This window comes from Megalobrama amblycephala, linkage group LG13 (assembly GCF_018812025.1).
Source record: "Megalobrama amblycephala isolate DHTTF-2021 linkage group LG13, ASM1881202v1, whole genome shotgun sequence".
Taxonomy (NCBI): Eukaryota; Metazoa; Chordata; class Actinopteri; order Cypriniformes; family Xenocyprididae; genus Megalobrama; species Megalobrama amblycephala.
The window spans coordinates 29342197-29368493 of NC_063056.1; the positions used below are offsets into that span (position 1 = coordinate 29342197).

Genomic DNA, 26297 nt, shown 5'->3' on the forward strand with positions numbered 1-26297 from the left:
CTATGCTAGTCTTAGTATTCTAGCTAAGACTATCAACAGATTAAATTTATCTTTATAATTTAATATACAGTGGGGTCCAAAAGACTAAGACACGCAGCATTATTGTAGTATTATTTATAATATATATAATTTTAGAATATGCTTTAGTAATTTTGTTATGTGTGTGCTTTTGGCATTTGGCATTAGTTTTTTTATATTTCGATATAGCTTTATTTTTATTTAAGTTTTAATTTTAGTAATTTAAGTACTTCAGATTAAACTTATTTCCGTTAGTTGCCAAGGCAAAATTTGTAATATTTGTTAGATACATTTTTTAAGTTTAAGTTTTTCATTTTATATATATATATATATATAAATCATTATAGAAAAATAATCAATCTTAGTGTTCTATTATTATTACTATTATAATTATTAGTTTAAAATACACATTTAACAACAAAAACAATGATAAGAACTATTATTTTTATGATTGCAATTAATATTATTAATTATTATAATTTATTTATTTGTTTGTTTGTTTATTTATTATTGATATTATTGATTGATAAACTGCATAACATAAATAGAACAGCACTTCAGCAGTGCTAATTCTAGCTTCTCTATTTCATCATCATGCAAAAATAAGTTTTGCTAATCAAGATTTGTGACCATACCTCCAAGCAGGTCACCGGATGGTGCTCCGGGAGCAGCGGACTGGGACTCTCCAGTAGTGTCGCCAAATGTGTCTGTTCCAGAGACAGATGTCCCACAGTGCAGCATGAAGGAGGAGAAGCATTAGTCAGCCTTAAAGCTGCATACACTGAGAGAGGGGCAGATGGAGAGAATGAGCCGAGATCATACAACAGGCCCACGCAAACACATAAACACCCCGTAACAAACACTGACACATAGATGTGCGTTCTGTGTATCTTCCCACACTTACAATGTATACACATGACGGCACAGCATGCAAATACACTAAACTCACACACCAAACAAACGTCTCTCTTCTCAAGGTTATCATCTGCTCACTTAACAGACACTGACAAAACAAACAGCAGAAACTACTCACTACTATGACTGAAAAACTGGGTTATGAAACAGCTGGTGTATACTTACCAGTTCATAAATTTAAATGTCTATGCTATGAAAATGAACTTGAACAAGCTCGACACCAACGTTGTGTAGTCAGATGCAAAAACATGATCATAATTCACTGGGTTACACTGCAGTGGAAGCCTTTGAATATGAATATCTCAATATTTAAGCACTTCCTTTGGTCTTCTAGATGGGTGTTTTTATGAGAGAGTTTAGGGGACACACCAAGCAGGTCCAGCACAGGTACAGGCTCGGCTTTAGGAGGGGAGACAGGAGCAGCTGGAGCAGCAGGTGTAGGAACCACTGGAGCAACAGCTGGAGCAACAAATGAGTCTATATGAGAAAGAGAGAGAGAATATGGGGTGATTTTGTTGCTAACTTTGTTGCTAATACAAGCAGTTTAATGTGTAACTGTAAAGTAGAAGTGCACTGAAGAACATTAACTAAATGCAATGCTAAATAAAAGGGATAAATCACCCAAAAATGAAGATTCTGTCATTATTTACTCATCATCGTGTCATGTTAAACCTGCATGGCTTTCATTCTTTCGTGGAACACATAAGGACAATTTCTTAAGTCTGTGCTGGTCGGGTATTTTTTTTACTAACAATGAATGGTGACTGAAGCTTTCAACTTTCAAAAAATCATGTAAAAACACCATAAAAAAAAGACTCATACTCATGCACTTTTTTTTTTCAAATCTGTTTAAATTTGATAGCTTTTTATGAGAAACAGACTGAAATTTAAGTCATTATTCACTGTTAATCTTCCTCTTTACCACTATGATTAAATCATTGACTCAATTCAAATCACTGAAAAGATCTGAATAAAAAAAAAAAGAATGATTCATTCACTAAGAGGACAAAGATTCAGAAGATTAATGCTTAAAGGGATAGCTCACCCAAAAATGAAAATTGATGTTGATGGAGCCCATCGACTTCCACAGTATTTTTTTCATACTATGGAAGTCAATGGGGTCCATCAACTGTTTGGTTACCCATATTCTTCAAAGTACCTTATTTGTGTTCAGTAGAAGAAAGAATTTCATACAAGTTTGGAACAACTTGAGGCTAAAAAACTGACAGGATTTTCATTTTTGGGCAAACTATCCCTTTAAATGCTTTACAAATCATGGAAAATAATCTTCAGATTATTTATTTTCTTGTTATACAGAAGAAGGAAAGTAATATGGTTTAAAAAAAAATTAAGGTAAATGTGAGAATATTAAAATTTTTAAAAATATAATAATACTTAATGATACATATCTAGTTATATATTCATAAATGTATTATTTTAGATGTAAAACTATTATTATTAGATTTATCATTATTTATTTATAACTTATATTATTTATAACTTTATAACCACTACAGAGATGCTTTTATTTCAATTTTTGCAATTTAATACAGATGTTCATTACAGTAGTAGTTTGTAGAAAAATATTAAATATAAAATATAGAAATATATGTTATTATTAGTAGTATTAATAATAATAATGTGATTAATTATGAATTAATATGATTTATTTATTCATTATAAATAATAATATAATAATAATTCATGGTTAAATACAAAACATTTTACATTTAGAGACAAGCCTCAGACACTCACCAGACAAGAGATCACCAGTCACACTGGCCTCAGGCAAAGGTGAAGGCCCGCGTGAGACAGCAGGAAGATCTTCCAGACCAAGCCAAAAGCAGGAAAAGGAAGTGGAGGATGAAATATAAGAGAAGAGAAATCAATAAGGAGCAGAAACACGTAAAAGACACAGAGTCGTGCTTTTGAGGGTGCAAACATGCACAAGTCCACGTTCCACTATGAGGACAAACCAAGACGGAGTGGGCCAAAAAACAGATGAGAAAGAAGAAAGGTGAGACTAGAGGAGACGAGACGAGATGTTCAAGAGAAGTACGGGAATCAACTCCTGTACCTGCACCAAATAGGTCTACGCTAGGAGTGGTTGCTTTGGGCTCTGTGGAGGAGCTTTGCTCAGGCATAGAATCAAACATATCTATAAACAAGGACACACATTTGCATTATGCTTATAGTCAGTGCATAACATGACAGCTTCAAGTGAATGAGAGAGAGAGAGAGAGAGAGAGAGAGAGAGAGAGAAAGAGAGAGAGAGAGAGAGAGAAAAAAAACACCATTTAGACGAGAAAACATTTTGCTTTGCTTGCTTTTTTTTCTATAATCACTCTGAACAAATAGCACAAAAGACTGTTTAATCAAGTCTGCAAATCTCAATGCAAACCGCAGCATTCAGATTATGGTCAAAAAGCCAGAAAATGATTGCAGGACAAATCTGTTCACTGCAAATCCTGGATTTTGATAGATTGCAGTGCAATTTTAGTGGCCAAATGTGAATCATTGACATTGACCATCCCTCTTGATTTACATATATATATATATATATATATATATATATATATATATATATATATATATATATGTTTGGGTTCAGTAAGATTCTTTAATGTTTTTGAAAGAAGTCTCTTATGCTCACCAGGACTGCATTTATTTGATAAAAAATACAGTAAAAACAGTAATATTATGAAGTATTATTACACATTTAAAAGAACTGCTTTATATTTTAATTATTTTAAAAAGTAATTTCTTCATGTTATGGCAAAAGCTGAATTTTCAGCATCAATACTCCAGTCTTCAGTCTCATGTGATCCTTCAGAAATAATTTTTATATGCTGGTTTAGTGCTCCACAAACATTTTTTTTTTATTATTATTTATTATCAACATTGAAAAAAGTTGTGCTGCATAATATTGGTATAGAAACCATGATATTTTTTTATATTCTTTGATTAATAAATGTCTTTACTTTGACTTTTGATCAATTAAATGCATCCTTGTTTTGTTTGTTTACATTTTGAATATGTTTATATTTATATTTACAATTATTGTTCCTCAGAACTGAAAAGGTGGTTAAGGTCATGATTCACAAACCAGAATGACCAAAAAATAAAATAGAAATCTAAATGAGAGAAATAAAACAAAGAGAATCTTAATAATGTTGGGGAACTAGCTTAGCACGTTAATATTGTCATAATGCAGAGTAAAGCAAGACAGAGGCAGAATTACAGCAGAAATATTACCACTAAAGAGGTCTAGTGTTGGCGGGGCCACAGGTTCAGTTGTAGCAGGTGCGGTGGTGGTGGGAGGAGAGGGGACAGCAGGGGCCGCTGTTGGCGAGATGCTCGGCTCGGCGTTGGTAGGGGACGCTGCGGCAGCGACACTCTCTACCGGCTTCATGGCAAAGAGGTCCAGCTCTGGGGCAATGCTTGAGCTCCCCTCGGATGTGGCCCAGGGGTCTTTATTAGGGAGGGGTGGGGGTGAAAATGGAATGGGGAAGGTTTGTTACATAACAAACACTGCAAATGAAAAAGAAACACACTGAAAGCTCATAACTTCAGCAGCATTGAAGTCACGGAGAGAGAGATATGAAATGGATTTTACCTTAAAAAGCACACTTTAAGACACCATTAACCTTAGTACTGCAAACGAATTAAAAAGCAGTCAAAAACACAATAAATAATGATAGGTTTTAATCTGTTTCATATAATTATACGTCTATAGATATATCATTAGTCATAATACATGCCATATTTGAGGTGGTCAAAAACACGGAAATACAGTCTGGATGTCAAAGGTTGCAGGTTTTTAAGGTTAGTTCACCCCAAAATTAAAATTCTGTCATTAATTACTCACCCTCATGTCGTTCCAAACGCGTAAGACCTTTGTTTATCTTTGGAACACAAATTAAAATATTTTTGATGAAACCCGAGAGCTTTATGACCTCCGATAGACTGCAACGTTATTACCACTTTCAAGGCCCAGAAAGGTAGTAAAGACATCATTAAAATAGTCCATGTGACTACAGTGGTTCAACCTTAATGTTATGAAGCAACAAGAATACTTGTGCTCAAAAAACAAACAAAAATAATGACTTCAACAATTTCTTCTCTTCCATGTCAGTCTCCTGTGCTGTTCACGTTGTAAACACATAACAGCGTAGGAGACTGACATGGAAGAGAAGAAATTTTTGTTATTTTTTGAGCACAAAAAGTATTCTCATCACTTCACAACATTAAGGTTGAACAACTGTAGTCACATGGACTATTTTAAAGGTGCATGTTAGCATGTTGCTAATGTACTGTTAAATGTGGTTAAAGTTACCATCATTTATTACTGTATTCATGGAGACAAGACTTTTTTAAACACTTGCAGTCTGTATAATGCATAAACACAACTTCATTCTTTATAAATCTCTCCAACAGTGTAGCATTAGCCCGTTAGCCACGGAGCACTATCAAACTCATTCAGAATCAAATGTGAACATCCAAATAAATACCATACTTACGCAATTAGACATGCTGCATGACGAACACTTTGTAAAGATCCATTTTGAGGGTTATATTAGCTGTGTGAACTTTGTTTATGCTGTTTAAGGCAGTCGCGAGCTCGGGGGCGGGGAGCACGAGAATTTAAAGGGGCGCTGAATCGGCGCATAGTTAATGATGCCCCAAAATAGGCAAAAATCTATGGGGTATTTTGAGCTGAAACTTCACAGACACATTCAGGGGACACCTTAGACTTATATTAGATCTTTTGAAAATGCGTTCTAAGGCACCATTAAAAATGTCTTTACTAAATTTCTGGGCCTTGAAACTGGTAATAACGTTGCAGTCTATCGGAGGTCATAAAGCTCTCGGGTTTCATCAAAAATATTTTAATTTGTGTTCCAAAGATGAACAAAGGTCTTACGTGTTTGGAAAGACATGAGGGTGAGTAATTAATGACAGAATTTTAATTTCGGGGTGAACTAACCTTAAAAACCTGCAACCTTTGACATCAGACTGTACTTCCATGTTTTTGACCACCTCAAATATGGCATGTATTATGACTAATGATATATTGAAAGCTCATGGATTTCATCAAAAATATCTTCATTTGTGTTCCGAAGATGAACAAAGGTCTTACAGGTTTGGAACAACATGAGGGTGAGCAATTCATAACAGAAATTTCATTTTTGGGTGAACTAACCCTTTTAAGGTCCTAGCAGTAATGTGGAAGCAGAGCTAAGTTAGGTAACACTTCATTTCGATAGACCACTTTTGACATTCTACTAACTACAGTAACTCTGCAACTACATGACAACTAGCAGTCATTAGAGTATTAGTAGACTCTCTGCTTAATATCTACTAATACTTTATTTTGATGGTCCCCAACAGACATTCTACATAAGTAACTTTGCATGTACAGTACAGTCCATTTTTGACAAAGTAATTTATTCCTGTGATGCAAAGCTGAATTTTCAGCATCGTTACTCCAGTCTTCAGTGTCACATGATCCTTCAGAAATCATTCTAATATGCTGATTTGCTGCTCAATAAACATTTATGATTATTTTCAATGTTGAAAACAGTTGTGTACTTTTTTTTTCAGGATTCCTTGATGAATAGAAAGTTCAAAAGAACAGCATTTATCTGAAATACAAAGCTTCTGTAGCATTATACACTACCGTTCAAAAGTTTGGGGTCAGTAAGAATTTTTATTTTTATTTTTTTGAAAAGAAATTAAAGAAATTAATACTTTTATTCAGCAAGGATGCATTAAATCAATCAAAAGTGGCAGTAAAGACATTTATAATGTTACAAAAGATTAGTTTTCAGATAAACACTGTTGTTTTGAACTTTCTATTCATCAAATAATCCTGAAAAAAAATATTGTACACAAATATTTTGTACAATTGTACACATTAAATGTTTCTTGAGCAGCAGATCAGCATATTAGAATGATTTCTGAAGGATCATGTGACACTGAAGACTGGAGTAATGATGCTGAAAATTCAGCTTTGCCATCACAGGAATAAATTACTTTGTGAAATATATTCAAATAGAAAACAGTTATTTTAAATTGTAATAATATTTCACAATATTACTGTTTTTTACTGTATTTTTAATTAAATAAATGTAGCCTTGGTGAGCAGACGAAACTTCTTTTAAAAACATTAAAAATCTTAGTGGTTCCAAACTTTTGGACTGTACTGTACATGTCTACTTATTCTACTAACCCTAACCTAACAGTCTACTAATACTCTAATGAGAATCAGTTGACATGTAGTTGCAAAGTAGTAGAATGCCTAAAGTGGACTATCGAAAGTGTAACCATACGTTACAATAAAATCAAATATAAAGTAAGGTCAATTTAGAGTAATTCTGTTCATGTTCTATGATACCATAGCTGCATTATGTAAATACAACCACTAAGCTTTTGCTCTTCAAACTTCATGAAAATAAATGTTTAGGTTGTTAGAATGAATCACTGATACTGAAAATATAAGCTGGAAGGGAAATAAAAAAAAGCTGAATTATTAGTAAAGTTAACAGCAGAAAGTAATTGCAAAAATCATTTTCTTAAGAATTTCGTTTTGTTTTCAAAACATCTAAACATCCTTAACACAAAATAAATGTTATTTTTTTCACATATTATTAATACTTGTCCTCAAAGAATATATCTTGAATTATATATAATACATCTTTAAAAATTTATTTTTTAAATCTAATACAATTTATTGAGGTTTATTCTTAAAACCAGAAGGAAAAAAACTATAACCTACTATAACCTACACTTTTGCTTTTAATGTTTTAAGGATGTGTACATATTTGTACTGTAAAACAAGACCAAACTAATGATTAAAAATGATTTTTTTGCAATGTAAGGAGAGAAATTATCAATTGTGCCTGCAGAGAATGATGTATGTGCTCAGGCAGGTCATGGACAAAGTGATTTTGCTGTATCGTGTGGACAAAAGCAGGGACTGAAACAATGCAAACAAAAATTGCATTGCATGCACTCTCTCTCTACACACAGACTGCTGACCATAGCGGTTGTTGAACTTAATGTTTCCATTCAAGCATGCACCCATATTACACACAAACCATTTAAATCAGTCCATACACACACACACACAAATAAAGAGCAGGGTGCTAAAGGATCTTGTGTAAGGATGAGCACCCACCAGATCCGGCACATGCATCGGTAGCAGCTGCTGGGGCCACACCCTCGCTCGGACCATCACCTGGGGAGGGCGCAAAAGCGTCTGGGCCGAACCAGACCAACAAAACCCAACAGAGAAAAAGAAACGGGGATGAAGGGGAGATAGAGAGAGAGAGACTTGAAGTGAACAGAAACACTCTATACGACCCAAATGGCAGTAAAATACAGTAGACCAGTCTGGGCTGTATACAGTTTAATTCAGTGTGTCCACACACACACTGAGGGAAATGAGTCAGCCTGCGTGTAACATCCTGTCAATGCCGTCAGGACCAACAAGTGAGTAAAAAGTGTTTGGTTTGACAGCATTGCTTCTGTTAACTAAAGCCAAGGCAGTGATGAGCATTTGATCTTTCAAACCCCATCACGACTGATATTGTGATAGCCAGGTAAGAATGAATTTAACTGGGTGGGGAAAAAGCTTGTTTTTTTTTTTTAAGCAACTGTTGATTTCATTACAGGAATATCAAATCAACAGTCTGCACAGCTTTGTACGAAACAAGGTGTAAGATACTGATAGGGTTGCCAACATCCATATAATACAGAATTATCCTGAATTTGAAGGAATTGCATTAATTCTGCACATGATTTTTGGGTTACACTTTATTTTAATGTGTCCTTGTTACAGTGTAATTATACATAGAAAGTACTGAGTTAATTAATTAACAACATGTTAGGGTTAGGAATAGGGTTTGGTTTAGGATTAATTGCATGTAATTATGCATAACTGTAGTTATTACTATTATAATTACATGTATAACAAGGACACTAAAATAATGTTTTACTGACTTTTGTATGAACAAATAGTTAAAAATCCAGATTAGAATGGAGAAAAAAAAAAAGATTTCCTCAAGTAATCTGTGTCTGTAATGTTGTATGAAACTTTAATAGAAATTAAAGGTAGGGTAGGCAATTTTAGCAAGCTAGCTTTGAAAGCATAAGATCGCAACCTCCCTTCAGGACGCTCTCCAAAGCCACGACTCATTCAAAACACATGAACGCAACGCACACAGCACCGTCTGCAAAGTGTCATGAGAGGCGGCGTTAAATTACCTCAAGTCTCAAAGCATATAACATTTCCATAATAATGAACGTAAATAACTTATAGAGCTCTTACTTGTATCACCTGACTGCTGCAGATTCAATTCGCCGTTAATAGTGTTGGCACAGAACAGCTCCGGGTAGAATGTCGCGGTTTGCCATCTCGTAATTACAGTTACAACATGGCGTGAACACAGCATAAGCTCGTTGTTTTGGTTCATGAGGAACTGTAAAAGGCGGCTGCTGTTTGTTTGCGAAGCTCTGTGACTGTCTGTCTACAACTCTGCATAGTCTTACGGAACGCGCTGATGACGTGTGATGTCTGCATGAGCAGGGTGCGCAGAGGTATGGAAACACATAGGTTGTTAGCAGGTAGGACATCGTATCATTGCATTTGGACCAAATGCAATGATTGGACGAACATTTTTTTGTCCTGAGACTTCCACAGAAGAAATATTAAATTTTTTTAATATTTAGACCACTTCTATTATTGAGTGCTATCAGGATGTGAAGAGAGCTTCAACCAGTATAAAAATAAAAAATAAAAAATTGCCTACCCTACCTTTAACAGCAGCATTATTATAGTTAACTTAAACTAAGACTATATATAAGTAAGTTCAAGTTTTTCACATATATATATATATTTATTTTATTTCAAGTAACAAAAATGTTTTTTTATTTAATTTTCTCTAGTTGCCAAAGCAACATTTCTCAGTTTCATTTAGTTCAACTTGATGTACTAAAATTAGGGATGCACCGATACCATTTTTTAAGGACCGAGTACGAGTACCGATACTTTTTTTCTAGTACTCGCCGATACCAATACCTGTACATTTATTAATTTCTCTCTCTCTCTCTCTCTCTCTCTCTCTTTTTTTTTTTTTTTTTTTGGTGATGTTGCAGTTTTCCAAGCACAACACAGTGAGACTAATGAATGTAGGACAGCTTCTTTATTATTACTCTAATGAAAAAAGAAATAATTTTTATGTGCTTGTCACAAACTTAAAGAACAAAAATTTCACAGTGTCCAATAACCTTCAAAGGGCATAATTACCAATATATATAATTGTTGTTATATTAAAAAGAAATTTACAAACAAATTACAAACAATACAACAAATACTATAAAGATACAAATTAAATAAATTTGTTTTTCAGATACAGTAAGTTTATTTACCATGTATACATTTATTTAACATATTTTGTTGTTTCATTAACATTAATGACAAATATAGGCTACGGTCCCTTTAAGACCAAATCCATGGATACTGACACATATCCTGTTTTCACCCAAATGTTTACATCCACTTAAGCCATAACCGACTGTACTTACATGAGATACTCCACACGATGGACATTTTGACAATGGAGAACCGATCGCGCGCTGTCTGAGAGAACTGGGATTGAGAGTGAGAGAGCGCTTCTGGTCTGTCATTCAGCACGATTCCGCCTATCCCGAGTACGAGTACAAGTACATGAGCTAGTATCGGTATCGGTGCATCCCTAACTAAAATAGATAAAAATTAATAAAAATAATAAAAATGATAATATAATTTAATAAAAATTTAAATGAAAATGGAAAATATAAAAATAAAACATAAAAATTAACATTACTATTATTATTTTAGCAATAATACTAAAAATTAACACTGATTAACATGCATTAGACATTGACATTACATTTGTTTTTTGTTTTTTTACAGCAAATGCAATTAAAGTGACTGCATCTGAAATGCACTTTAGTACTTAATTCTTTTTTTATATACAAAAGTTGGCAACCCTAATTAATAAAAAAATAAATGTATTAAATAAAATAAAAAAAAAAACCAATTTAAACTTATACTCAATGTGTAATTGGTTGGTTTTCTCCAAATTTTTAAAACATTAATATCACATATCTGCTGGCAAAGTGGAGCTAGACTTGAGCTGGCCTGGGTTTAAACATTTGCATGGCATGAAATTTGACAGTTAAAGGTGATCTGATGTCTCTTATTTGCAGTTGCCCTTGTATAATCAGGGCTGTACCGAAATGTCTGCTGTAAGTGATCTCAAGTGAGCTAATCCTTAGCTATAGTATGCTTCATAAAACAAATGGACCAACTCAGCTGGTAGGTCTAATAATACTTCTGTTCTTTTCTCCCTTAAATTAATCCTTTCTGCTGGTATTGCTCTCAGCTGAATAAAAACGTCTGCTAAATGAATAAATATGGTCCAGTGAACTAATTATCTTCTTCCTACACAACAGTGACTTCAGGCCACATATTGGAAAAGCCATGAAAAATACTGCAAATTAAGCAAAATGCGTTTACTTAAATATTAAGTAACTGACAAGTTATTGTACCTTCATGAAAAGCCGTCATGTGTCAAATGAGTGACTTGGACAATACAATCCATGTACCCAATGTACCTAAACCAAACATTTACCAAAAAGTGGAAGACTCCCATTCTTCCCTGATAGTTAAACCTGGAGATGACCTGACTGACCTCCAAACAGATCCATGTCTGAGACGGTGGCAGCAGGGGCAGGCACTGGCAGCGAGGCAGCAGCTGCTGGTTCGGTAGCAGAGGCTGCGGCAGAGGGAACTGCGGAGGCAGAGTCAGCCTCAGAGAGGGGCGCTTCAGAGCTAGCGGCAGCAGTGGCAGGAGCAGCCAGAGAGTCTGGAACCCCGCCACAGCAAAGCCACAACCAAACCACAGCATTCAGAAAGACAGAGGAGAAGAGAGAGGCAAGAAATGGATGTAGACAGGATGAAAGAAAGCTCAGAGGAGTTTTTTTGTGGAGAGATTTTTAGCAAAATTACTTCATAAAGCTACAGCTGGATTAAAAAAGAACGCAGATTCGGACAGTACAAAGTTTGTTCAGAAAGTTCCTTGTAGACAAGACGCAATGGTGTCATGCCCATTCAAATTTTGAAATGATTTAAAAAAGTCAAAAATTATTAGGTTATATTAGGTTGCAAAATTATTAATAAATAAAAATTTAATTAAAATAAAATAACATAAAAACATCAATAAAATTAAATCAAATTTTAATATTTTGGGGGGGGCATGATACATTTCAAAGGCTCAGTTCTTGGATAGAACACATGTATATGCAACCTAAAAATCATCTCTACTCACCCTCACCAAGCAGATCTGACACCAAAGCCAAAAAACAGCCAGGAATAAAAGGGAAAGAAGTGAGGGAAAAAAAAGAAGAAGATTGTGTTAGATGAAAACAGATGTTTGATCTCTCCCTGGATCAGCTGATCCACTTAGAGAATTTTTCTTTCTAAAGAAACTGCAGCTTACAACTGGGACTTGACAAGCTTGGGCAGAAAAGCAGAGAGGGAAAGACATTTCCCATTAGTCTGTCATTATAACTCATTAGAATGCCCACTCGATAAATATACCCCTAATTGGCCTAATTTGGGTAGAAAATGGTTCATGCAGTGCAGCTTAATAGACTAAATAGTATATAGTGGTGATATGAATGATGAAAATACCAATAACAACCTAAACCTCTCTGTAAAGTCTCTGTAACAATAAATGCTGGAGTTTTTTGCACAACTTTAACCAGAAATGAGATCAGTTGACCCACCCTGATAAAACAATATAAAAAAAATAATAAAAAACAACAACATTCTTCAATACAGCGACGACTGCTGGTGACCATGGCTTATAGCAGCAAAATGAAATGACATCAACTCACCCCCCCATGATGCAGTGGGAGCCGCTGATGCCCCAGCAGTTGGAGCCAACAGATCAAAATCCACAAGATCATTAAAGCCGCTACTGTAGAGAGAAAAAGACAAGAGAGAGTGATGCACATACAGTAAGGACATGTCACAGATGGTTGTGTTTGTTGTATTATAATAAGACAACTTACTTGATGGTGGTTATAGCTGGTGCTGCTTTTGCAGGTTCTGCTGCAATGGTCTCAGTTACTGCGGCTGCTGCAGCAGTGGGCTCTGCGGTTTTGGCAGGGGTACCAGCAGGTGTTCCATTATTTGTTGGAGATCCTTTCTATATGTGACATATTGGATTTACCAATTTTAAGTTGGTTTTACTGTTTTCACAGTAATATGAATTATGCCTTATAATACTGTATATTATACAGAATTATGTACTGTTCAAAAGTTTGGCGTCAGTAAATTTTTTTTTACTCAGCAAGGATGCATTTAATTGTTCAAAAGTGACTGGTTACATTGTTACCAAAAAAGAAAAAAAAGAAAAAAATCCATAAAAAAAACACTGTTCTTTTGAACTTTCTTTTCATAACAGAATCCTAAAAGAACATACATCACAGATTACATAAAAATGTTGGGATGCAAAACCATTTTCTACATTGATAATAAGAAGAAATGTTTAGAACACCAAATAAGCATATTAGTGACACTGGAGACTGGAGAAAAGCCTTCTGAAAATTTAGCTTTCAATCACAGGAATAAATCACATTAAACTAGAAAAAAAGTTGTTTTGATTAATTTAAATTGTAATAATATTTCACCATATTACTGTTTTTACTGTATTTAATCAGTTAAATGCAGCCTTGGTTAGAATAAGAAACTACATTTTAATAAACATTACAAAAAAAAAAAATCGTACTGACCCTAAACTTTTGAACATTAGTGTAATACTGCATAATTCAATTGTAAAAAAGTTTTGCATTACTCACCTTAGTAGGTGACCTAGTGGTAGGAAATGTAAAGAATGTGAGAATGGCTTTTGAAATAATTTTGACAAAATATTATACTCAAAAAGTTAAATGGAATTATAATTCATGATATGAGGAATCACTTTCAAACAGCAAGCACTTATGCATTAATGAAAATAAAACAGACAGTATTACTGTCCTGCTTCTTAATTATTATTATTTTAATTTTTTTTGTAGAAAACAAAATAAATTCAAGTTATACAATCCCAAAAAGTATAATGTTTCTTTTTAAATGCATATAATATAACAACAGCTGGCATGCATTGGGGAATACAGGGTATTCAGTAATGATACAAGTCACATGACACTGAAATGAAGAAATTCAAAATCAAAATCGATCAATTCATATTGAGCAATCAATTCTAGGCTGGCACTGGTAGTATGTTAAGTTCAGTCTGGTTTAGCTTGTACAGAGTGAACTTAATAAAAAATAAAAAAAATACTATTATTTAAAATAATCCATTCTATAGAGAGAGGGAACGTCAGCATTTTAAAATGCTGAAACTTAAAACTAAAGGTTCAACCATCAGTCTATAGAACTGTGGACACCACAATGACGACAACATCACCGTTACAGTACAAAAATATAATTATGTTTACGTAAAAGTGAATTCTGACAAACATTCTGTAGAAATACTTACTCATCACTGTTAACACAAGGAAAGGAGGGACAGTATTACTCTTTGTAAAGTATAGATATTATCAGCTGTAGAAAAGCTTCATCCATCCAAGATAAAGAAGAGAGACTTTATTTATTTTATTGCTTCATATTATTCAGAAGACTTTAAGGACTTACACTTTCTTCCCCTCGAGCGTGATCAGATGTGTCTCCAGAGATTCCAGAAGACTCTCAGGGGCCTACAAAGCCACAAAACAACGCATTGTTAAAGTGACCTACCACTAAGGACACAAAGTCTCAGACTACAAAACACAAAAAGACAAAGTCAAGCTGCTAACAATAAATGAAGACAGGCAGAGGACAGATTATACTAGAAAATGACTGCAACAGAGTTAATAGAGTTAATAGACTTAAAGCAAGTCAAAAATTCTCCCTGCATGCATGCAGGTTTGGATATAGAGCACAATGCTTTAGTTCATGGTCCCAGTGGGGCCCCACAATGCACTGCAGCATGCTCACTCATGCATTCAGGCACAACATAGAGATTCAGAGCACATTATTGGTTAGACATAACACACATAATCGCAGATGGGTGTATCTCATGGGTAAAAATGTCATGCAGTTACAGCTAAATATAAAATCTGGTCCATTTTTGTGCTTAATTCATGAATAAAAGCTAAATAAAAAGCCTTGGGTCTAGGGAAATATGATATGATGGGCCATAAAACCACAGAGCATCTATTGACTGTCTAGGTCTTGTCAAAATACACATATCTAACATACATACATACATACATACATCTAATGCCACAAACCCTTTACAATTCTCAAATCATGATCATTAAATATTGTTTGATCAAGCCTGGAAAAATATTTATCATTAGTATAATAAATTCAACTACCTATCATGTACAGATTGAGTAGGGTGCCTTGTCGGATCTGGTGACACTGCTGTATGTCTGTAGCTGTTCACATTATGCATCATTTTGTAATATCTGTACAAAATAATAATAATAATGTAAATTAACAATTAACACAAATGTATTACTGTATTTGATGCATAAACCACAATCAGAATGGTAAAATATTACAATAGCTAAGTTGCGAATTTAAATTTGCGCAAAATTAGACTCAAAATTGGATCGTATAAAGCGTTTCCATCCCAAGTGGTCAGGAGACTTCCTGGGAACTCAGCACAAAATATCTGTATTAAAATGATGCCTGATGCAATCAGCGGCTTCTCCAAGGCTCTTTTTTCATACATCATAAATGACTTGCGACTCAGAGAGTGCAGACAAAATGCAATAAACACTGTCATGTTATTTTGCATTCAGTGGAGGATGCCTGGTGTTTGGGAACGCAATCGTGTGATTGCATTCCCAATCAGTTCTGGTAGGTCATTATACCAAATAATTTTGATGACAGACTTTGGCTCAGTCATTTCAGAATGATCAAACCAACATTGAGTATCCACTGTTGACGCAAAGTTGCGTGAGTTTTTTGTAGCACATGGAGAGATTTATTCATAAAATGTGTTTCCATAGTAGTTTATGGCATGTCTTCTTATTGGATAAAAAAAGAAGCAAGCACAGCTGTCAATCATGACATAACACCCATTTTTATAGTATCAAACATGACCCATTTTTATAGCATTAAATAAATAACTAAAACCAAATTATTGGGAAAATGAGCACTTGAAAATACATATGCGTGATGAGAAATACCTAAAATGACAAAAAACATCTTTGGAAAAAAATTATTTTGAAGTGTAATTGGATCTTTTAATTTCTCGCGTCCCATTCGATTACATGGAGAAGGCGGGGTTTAAGACCTATACTGCATCCAGCCACCAGGGGGCGCTCAAAATGCTTTGGCTTCACTTTTCAGGACTTGTGTGGCACACTTGGTTTCCATCTACCATTTTTTATGCAGTTTCCCAAAATTCACATTAAAATTGGTGAATGGCTAATCATAATGAACCAATAGCACTCGGACAGCTTATCTAAACATATTATTTCTTGAAGTAAATTAACCTGTGTTTTACCTGTGTTTTACTCGATAAAGAACTTCAGTAGACTCTCCTGCCACACACATGACAAGATATCTGTAGGTCACTGATTTCGAACCAACACCAGTTTTCAGTTACCTGAATGAGTGGCGTGATATACAGCTAGATGACCTATCAGAATAAAATATACCTAAGTATAATTAATATACACGAACATTGCTGTTCATTAAAATAGTGTATGATAATTCATACAATAATTCTAGCAGTGGCAGCTAAACAAATCCTTCATGGCAGCACTCTCAGGCAATTACACTGGGGTCCTAGCAGACAGATTAGTGGCTTGAGAAGTGCCTCTGAGAATTGGGGGTTCAGCTGAAGTGTTGGCGCAATACACCAATACACTAACCTAGGGCATACCCACAACATATCTCACCTCTTCCCATTCTCTCTGTCATACACACACAAACACAGTTACACACACTGTCATAAATATTTACAAAGGAATAATGGAGATTAATTTGTATACAATTAATCCATTAATTACCCTGCGCTCTATATATCAAGCAGATAACAGTGATCCTTAAACAGTGTGTTAAACACAAATGTGTGTGTTGTCTCTCTTTAGCTCCTGTAAGACATGAGAGCTTTTTTGTTGTGACAAAAACTAACTGAAAAATGCAAAGTTTCTTTTGATTTCTAATTGCAGTGTGAGCAGGAAGGGTTGCATCAAAACTGAGTTTAATGAACAGGAATGGGCTAGTCTGAATTTAAACTCAAACTCATATTTCTTCACACTAATAGAAGCTAAAAACAACAAATTAACAAAACAAAGCAATTTAATAATTCTGTTTGGTTGTGTAGACTTTAAATGCATGCACAACTGATTACTTAAGTATTTCAGTATACTTGAGTCCTTTAAATAGGGTTTAAGGGAATATCTAGAAATAAATTGTGTGAGAACATTAATACACCCTATTAAAATTAATCAAATTTTTCAAGATACACAGCTGTACATCCTAGGCCAAAACCTAATTACAACCACTGCCAAATCCAGAACCCAGGCAGTCATGCACATCTCCCTTCAGCACGTCCTAAACTCTGCTGCTGATCCAGAGTATCTAAAGGCAACCATCCTTCCCTGACATCACACACAGCATGCTTTCAGAGCAAGCCTCCTAGTTTCTGCCAGCATGAAAAACTCTCCTAATCTCATAACAGAGCTTCCACAACCGCAAAACCATTAGAAGTTTCTAAAGGAATTGGCATTTTACATGAATACAGCACAAAACAGGAGACTAAAACTATTTAAAAAAAATTGTCTTTTTTTTAATGTTTTTCAATAAATGGCAAATAATATATATATATATATATATATATATATATTATAGTACATTTTGAGTAACACATTTGAGTAGCATATTTAGTCTAAATTAAGCTGTTTCCTCTAGTGGCTTTTTCTATAGATTTAAAAAAAATATTTGTTGTATTTTTGGGGTAGAAGAGTTGAAAGCTTGAGGCAGTCAACACAACTATATTTGAAAAAAAAATAAAAAATAATACACACACACACACACACACACACACATATATATATATATATATATATATATATATATATATAACAAATATAATTGTTACTCATATATATAAAAAATAAATAAAAAATAAGAAGAATAAAAAATGTCATGTTGCAATGTCATGTTGTATTTTGTATTACATCTTACGTGTCAAGTTTAAAGAATGTTATTTTTTTGTATTACAGGGAAAATCACATATTAACAAGTTTGTGCACAAAAGGCCAAAATCATAATAGCTTTTACAACAGAAAAAGCAAGCTATTTGTGCTTTTAATGCTTTTAAAAAAGTCAGGGGACACCAAAGTTCTCCATATTCATGGAAAGTGCCAGTTATTTTCATATTTTGCTCATCAAAAATGGAGGCACCACGCAGGTAAATACTCCATTAGACAGAAATTTTCGAAAATTCCCCAAATTGTCAGACGTCTTTAAATAGCTTTTATGCAAATAGATTTGTTGAACATATTAAATGGGTCTTAATGATTGTGGAAACTCTATTCTTGGTGATTCTTCAGCTTTACTGGGATGCAAATGTGGCTGCAGCTTAAGTTCTTGTCTCAGACAGCAAGCATTGTTGCTACTCTGCTCATGATCCTTCAGTCACATCCAAATTCACTCTGAAATGAGATATTGTGTGCAGTTTATTTAATGAGCGCTAATGAGGATTGGCTTTTGCTCTCTCCTCAACTGCAGGATTTCCCAAAGTGGAAAGTACCACACACTACTCACACTCTCAGCCTGTGTGATCAATCTGCACCGCTGAAATAAGAAGACAGGTACAGAATCTGTCAATCAGCCGGAGGGGGCACAGGACAGGATGGATCCATGGAACACGCACCCTTCTGACAAATGCCCCATCATGAGAGAAGAATGACCACTTATATGTAGCGCATGGATGTCTATGACTGGCCCAATGGCCAGTTAAAGGACAACAACCTTTCAGTTGTCTAAAACTGCTGGGATTTCTCGGATTCAAAGGCTACGACACATGCAACACATGTTAAAACAACACCACAACACTGACATGCATTGTTAGTACTGACGTGGAGAGTTTTGGCATCATGAGGAATAACGAAAAGGCAGAAAATGCAATTTAAACAAAGCCTTACCTGCGTAAGTTCAGGAATATCGTTTTTGTCAATTCCCACTTGCTGTTGGGCAAAAAGGAGAGATTATATGTCATAACCTATAAACCACTAATGCAAGTTTCATTGAACATTTAGTTACAAAAAATACATGGTTTACCTCAGCAATTTTGAGGAACTCTGAGACTTTGGTCATTCGTGTCAAGAATCTTTTATAGATTTCCAATGCGTCTTTGCATTGTCCTTTCTTCATCTGGAAAAATTTCTCTAAAAAAAATTGAACAAGGTAATCGTAGTAAGTCATATAGTTGTGTCAAATCTTGCAGATGTCCATCTGAAAAACAAAGACTTGCCTAAAAGATTAATGATGCCATCATTATAGCAGGCATACAACTTGATCAGATCCTTGAAGAGCAACAGAAAGGCAGCATTGATCACCCCGTTTACAAGATCTTTTGGATGAACCTGAAACAACAAAGCAAGAGAATAAGAATTAAAGGTAAGTCAAAGAAATTAATGTTTCTACAAGCTGTGAATATATGTATTCACCAGCTGTTAAAATTGACCAGCTACTTAACAAAAAAGCTTTAGTAAACATAAAATACAGACTGCATTATTTTTCAAATTGTGAAAACATCATTAAAATGACTGTCACAGATTTGTATGTTGCAAAAGTTTGTCCTAACTTGATGTGATGATAGTCAAGTTTGAACCCAGTGTAACAGCATCAGTCTGTGATGATGACAGAAAGCAGACTCACATCAAACTCCAGCAGAACATCGATCTGACTCTGCAGTGTGGGCATGCCTTTCAATAGCTTGTCTGTAGACATTGTTCTCATTACACCATCAGCACTGAGAAACACACACACATTCACATGGCATTAAAAAAAAAAAAAAAAATTAATTTGTCATTTATAAGTACATTTATAAGTTATAAATGACATCTTAATGTCATTTATAAGTAATCATAATCCAGAATCTGGTATAACAACAATTCTTGGGTTAAATGTTAAGATCAGCCCCACCCTTACTGTAATTTTTGTAGGCCATGGAACATAGGAACATTGAAGTACATGCTTTGGGACTGTCCAGATGTACAACATTTTTGGGACATAGTGCTAGATGTTTTGTACATGTCACTAGGATACATTTTCCCAAGCATCCTGTTTTTTTTATTGTTTTTTTGAGTGAGAGTGCCCAGAAATATTGGCTAGCTGCCATGAATGTTATAAAGAAGATATTAGCTCAAATTAGCTCATTGCCAAAAGTATTGGGACACCCCTCCAAATCATTGAATTCAGGTGTTCCAATCACTTCCATGGCCACAGGTGTATAAAATCAAGCACCTAGGCATGCAGACTGCTTCTACAATCATTTGTGAAAGAATGGGTCGCTCTTAGGAGCTCAGTGAATTCAAGCGTGGAACTGTGATAGGCTGCCACCAGTGCAATAAGTCCATTCGTGAAATTTCCTCACTACTAAATATTCCATGGTCAACTGTTAGTGGTATTATAACAAAGTGGAAGCAATTGGGAACAACAGCAACTCAGCCACGAAGTGGTAGGCCAGGTAAAATCACAGAGTGGGGTCAGCGCATGCTGAGGCTCACAGTGCGCAGAAGTCGGCAACTTTCTGCAGCCAATAGCTACAGACTTCCAAACTTCGTGTGGCCTTCAGATTAGCTCAAGAACAGTGCGTAGAGAGCTTCATGAAAAGGGTTTCCATGACCGAGCAGCTGCATCCAAGCCTTACATCACCAAGTGCAATGCAAAGCGTTGGATGCAGTGGTGTAAAGCACACCACCACTGGACTCTAGAGCAGTGGAGACGTCTGGCAATGTCTGGCAATCCGATGGACGAGTCTGGGTTTGGCGGTTGCCAAAAGAACGGTACTTGCCTGACTGCACTGTGTCAAGTGTAAAGTTTGGTGGAGGGGGGATTATGGTGTGGGGTTGTTTTTCAGGGGTTGGGCTTAGCCCTTAGTTCCAGTGAAAGGAACTCTTAATGCTTCAGCATTCCAAGACATTTCAGGCAATTTCATGCTCCCAACTTTGTGGGAACAATTTGGGGATGCCCCTTCCTGTTCCAACATGACTTCGCACCAGTGCACAAAGCAAGGTCCATAAAGACATGGATGAGCGAATTTGGTGTGGAGGAACTTGACTGGCCTGCACAGAGTCCTGACCGACAGAACACTTTTGGGTTGAATTAGAGCGGAGACTGCAAGACCTCCTCGTCCAACATCAGTGCCTGACCTTACAAATGTGCTTTTAGAAGAATGGTCAAAAATTCACATAAACACACCCCTAAACCTTGTGGAAAGCCTTCCCAAAAGAGTTAAAGCTGTTATAGCTGCAAAGGGCGGGCCAATTCCACATTAAACCCTATGGATTAAGAATGGGATGTCATTAAAGTTTATGTGCATGTAAAAGCAGACGTCCCAACTTTTGGCAAAATAGTGTGTGTATATATGAAGACTTCAGATGCAAAAGCCTCTAAGTGCCATCTGAAATTTTCTTCTAAAATGAGCATTTTTATCAAGCTCGTATGTTTATGTTCAGTTATTTCACTTTAATGGCAATGAAAATGACATATTAATTGCCATTAAAGTGAAATTACTGAACCTAAACATACAAGCTTGATAAAAATGCTCATTTTAGAAGAAAATTTCAGATGGCACTTAGAGGCTTTTGCATCTGAAGTCTTCATATATATATGGATAGTTGACATGAAATGTAACAGAAATAGTGCAGCACCTAAAATATACATTTTCATTCATACATTCATATACATTTTAACCTAAAATTTTGATGAAAAAGTAATGAATAGGCTGTGTCATCAAACCAATTATAATAAGTAATATAGCGAAGCCAAATATGGTCAAATGGGGATTTCCTTTTTCAGGGAGCATGAATACTAATTACTTAGAGAATTAATTAAATATACAATTTTTAGTCTCTAATCATCAGATGTGTGTGTTTGAGTTGTTAGCCATGAGCTGTCATTGTGTTTGGGATGTCAGCCAATTTATGTGCTGTAGCTCCTTCATTGTGTCTGCAATGAGACCTTGGTCACCAACATACAGTAGGCAGCCTCTGAGTAATGGCCCATTTTACTTATTACAAAGTCATACACACACACACACACACACACACACAATAGTTCCAAGGGAGCAAGGAACCTGGTGAAAATAACTGCTTTTTCAACAGAAGCATCACAAGTATTCAAGGTTGTCCTTGATTTCCCAGCATCCCACTCAAATCTGTTACTGCGCAGTAGCGTTCCAATGTTAACTCAGGGTACAGCCATGTAGCAGAATAATCATTTACCCTTTCTTCACTCGGCCAAAGTCGAAAGCCATCTGTCTGTAGGCAAATGCCTTCTCGTTCAGATACCTGCTGTAGCGTCTGATAAACGTTGACATGTCGTAACCTGAAAGTACAAGCCTTTATAAATACAACAGACTGATGATTTATAGTTCATAGACAATTTCAAATGTACGCAGTGGGTATGACATCAAAGCTTATCAAATAAGAACTAAAAGTAGTGCAATTAATTATAGCTCACATAACTCTTTTATAGTGATTTAATTTCACACAAGAAGATTTTGACTGGCAGCTCCTGTCACTGCATGAAATATTACTTACCATGAGAGCCAGTTTTGTCCAAAAAATTACTAAGATTGAATAGGGTGTTCCTGGAGGCCAGGTACTGGATGAACCTCTGGAAAAAAAGGACAAAAATGCAGTTAAATTTTCAGCACACATGGAATTATAATTCAGATGTAAGTTTTTGGAAGACTACAATTAATACTGCCCTCAATTAATAAAAAAATTCCAATTGACAGAGATGCAGAGAGATGCATAAGAAATACAGAACTGCATATGAAAACTGTGGTTCGGTGAAAAAAAAGAATTCATTGCTACCAAACCGATATCATCATCTCATGATTAATCACTCAGAACTCACATTAAAGCTTTGAGTAGGAGTGAATGCAAATATGGAAATAATGGCAGAGGCTTTATCAAGAAAGACCAGCACACTCACCTGCATATGAACAGTGAATACAGCCTTCATTTACAAACACATTTATGCAGCTTGACACATTTAATGAAAAACAGCAGGCAAACAAGACTAGTGAAAACAGAAATGTGCAGCGAATAGGAAATGAAATTGAAAATATTCACTAATCAAAATAATTAGAAAAATTATTTTCTAATTGGTTTCCACACACAGTGTAAATATTTAACTGGAAATAATTTTTTTGTCTTGCAACAATCAGTAAAAATATGATTATTACTTGTTTGTATTTTAATTTCAGAGAACATATCTTGAATTAGTTTTTGTGTGTGTGTGTGTGTGTGTGTGGCATTTTTATGTCTTCTTTATTGAAAAAATATCTCAAAATATGTAGTTAGTGTCACAGAGACGAACTCCGTGATTCCCTCCTCTGACCATCGGAGGGCACCCTCTCCCGAGTACTGACACACACACACTCACACACTACATTTCCCATCAGCCCCGTACCTTGGACTAATCACCACACCCAGCTGCAGCTCATTTACTGGACTATTTAAGACATTCACTACCCCACCATCATTGCGAAGTCTTGTATTGCCACGGTGTACATTTCTGAGTGTTTTCTTGTATTGACTGCCTGCCTGTTACTAAACCTGTTTGCCTCTCGTTTACGATTCTCTGCTGCCTGCCTTTGGACTGTTTACTGTTGCCTGGAAATGGTCGGAAAAATACAAGATATTCTCCATGGATTTTAACAAGTAAATAAATCGATTGCAGCTATCAGAAACGATCCTTTATATATATATATATATATATATATATATATATATATATATATATATATATATATATATATATATATATATATAGTTTAAGGCCGTTTCTATGACGTTATTTTAATGGCAAAAGTTGAGAGCGCGTTGAGAGCTCATCTAGTGTTGAGCTAGCAAAAATCTCTCAACTCGCAGTCGGATTTCCTTCACTCTCGCGCTCGCTCAGATTCAGAATCAGAACTCATACTGTCCTTGCCCTGTCCCTAAAATGGTCTTCTTTCCTGGATTTAAAGTTGCCAGAAGCTTTTAACCACCTGACGTTCATGACTGACTGATGAAATAACACGGTGTAGGCTACTTTTAGGTAACGTTATCTTCAGATTTCAGTGAGAGCACGACAACACTCATGAAAAGAATGTGCTTGTTTTTGGTCGAATTCAAATGAAACATCCAGTTGACGTTCATTTGAGTTAAATAATAAGCGATCTTGCGCTGGAACGTGTTGTTTTTTAAAGGTGCCCAAGAATGCTTTTTCACAACATGTAATATAAGTCTAAGGTGTCTCCTGAATGTGTCTGTCAAATTTCATGCCATGCAAATGTTTAAACCCAGGCCAGCTCAAGTCTAGCTCCACTTTGCCAGCAGATATGTGATATTAAAGGTGCCCAAGAATGCTTTTTCACAAGATTTAATATAAATCTAAGGTGTCTCCTGAATGTGTCTGTGAAGTTTCAGCTCAAAATACCCCATAGATTTTTTTAAATTAATTTTTTTAACTGCCTATTTTGGGGCATCATTAACAATGCACTGATTTAGGCAGCGCCGCCCCTTTAATTCGCGTGCTCCCTGCCACACAAGCTCTCGATTATATTACAGTGCATTTAAAGTTCACACAGCTAATATAACCCTCAAATGGATCTTTACAAGATGTTCGTCATGCATGCTGTATGCATGCTTCGAATTATGTGAGTAAAGTATTTATTTGGATGTTAACATTTTATTCTGAGTGAATTTGAGGCTGTCCTCCGTGGCTAACGGCTAATGCTACACTGTTGGAGAGATTTATAAAGAATGAAGTTGTGTTTATGAATTATACAGACTGCAAGTGTTTAAAAATGAAAATAGCGACGGCTCTTGTCTCCGTGAATACAGTAAGAAATGATGGTAACTTTAACCACATTTAACAGTACATTAGCAACATGCTAACGAAACATTTAGAAAGACAATTTACAAATATCACTAAAAATATCATGTTAACTGACATGCAGTTATTATTGCTCCATCTGCCATTTTTTGCTATTGTCCTTGCTTGCTTAGGCTACCTAGTCTGTTGATTCACCTGTGCACAGATCCAGACTTTAACTGGCTGCCCTTGTCTAATGCTTTTTATAATGTTGGGAACATGGGCTGGCATTATGCAAATATTGGGGCATACACCCCGACTGTTACGTAACAGTCGGTGTTATGTTGAGATTCGCCTGTTCTTCGGAGGTCGTTTAAACAAATGAGATTTATATAAGAAGGAGGAAACAACGGAGTTTGAGACTCACTGTATGTCTTTTCCATGTACTGAACTCTTGTTATTTAACTATGCTGAGGTAAATTCAATTTTTGAATCTAGGGCACCTTTAAATGCTGTGTTATCGCTGTTATAAGTGGAGGAACAGTGACTCGTGTACATACATACGTCAATCTATCGCGATTCGCTAGACTCCTTTCCAGCGAAGTCACTATCAAAATGCACACAAATTGTCCCTGTTATTGATATACAATCATAAATAAACTTCTTTGATCTTAATGAGAAAAAAAAAAAAAAACTATGCGAGGGCGGATTCGAAACGCTGATAATTAGTGCACAGCTGAACTTCTGACTCTATTAACAAAAATTCTACCACGAGACCAATGGGGAATACTAAAACTAAGTGCGGATTTGTCTAAAATATAATAGTAGTACGATACTAATATTGTAATATAGCTGTAAGGATGAAACTATAACTATAACACTTTAAAAAAAAAGAAAGAAAAAAAAAGGGGTTGTTACTGGGCACCCACCGGCAGAAACATAAATCGGCGCCTATGGCCTGGACTGTGAGTGATATTTGCCTGCCCTGATTCTCTGCCTGTACCCTGACAACGATTCTGCCTGTCCCTTGTTGCCCCTGTTTGACCCTGCCTGTTTGTACTACGCTTTCTATCAATAAAGCCTGCTGATGGATCCCAACTCAAGTGACAAATCATTACAGTTAGATTTATGCTTAAAACAAGAAAAAAAACTATAAGATAAAGAAACACATGCTTAGTTTAAGACATATTCTTTACAGACAAGCCTT

General features: G+C 35.4%; 1 protein-coding gene across 10 annotated transcripts in view; it reads right to left on the minus strand.

Annotated features, from left to right (window-relative positions):
• The window catches only part of snap91a (synaptosome associated protein 91a), a 62223-nt gene that overhangs the window by 9112 nt on the left and 26814 nt on the right, over positions 1-26297 (minus strand). For 2 of the 10 annotated variants that reach the window (XM_048152975.1, XM_048152973.1), the window contains exons 3-21: positions 22822-22897; positions 22504-22606; positions 19934-20027; positions 19527-19638; positions 19334-19440; positions 19198-19239; positions 14681-14742; positions 14526-14531; positions 13846-13858; positions 13057-13193; positions 12880-12962; positions 12309-12323; positions 11673-11846; positions 8114-8194; positions 4189-4404; positions 3011-3091; positions 2689-2757; positions 1303-1410; positions 654-725 (exon numbers count right to left, since the gene is read on the minus strand). In XM_048152975.1, coding sequence (XP_048008932.1) covers positions 654-725; positions 1303-1410; positions 2689-2757; positions 3011-3091; positions 4189-4404; positions 8114-8194; positions 11673-11846; positions 12309-12323; positions 12880-12962; positions 13057-13193; positions 13846-13858; positions 14526-14531; positions 14681-14742; positions 19198-19239; positions 19334-19440; positions 19527-19638; positions 19934-20027; positions 22504-22606; positions 22822-22897 — 1651 coding nt within the window. Of the gene's footprint in view, positions 1-653; positions 800-1302; positions 1411-2688; positions 2758-3010; positions 3092-4188; positions 4405-8113; positions 8195-11672; positions 11847-12308; positions 12324-12879; positions 12963-13056; positions 13194-13845; positions 13859-14525; positions 14532-14680; positions 14743-19197; positions 19240-19333; positions 19441-19526; positions 19639-19933; positions 20028-22503; positions 22607-22821; positions 22898-26297 lie in introns of all 10 variants that reach the window. The other 8 variants (XM_048152976.1, XM_048152983.1, XM_048152981.1 and 5 more) reach the window with 8 other exon arrangements.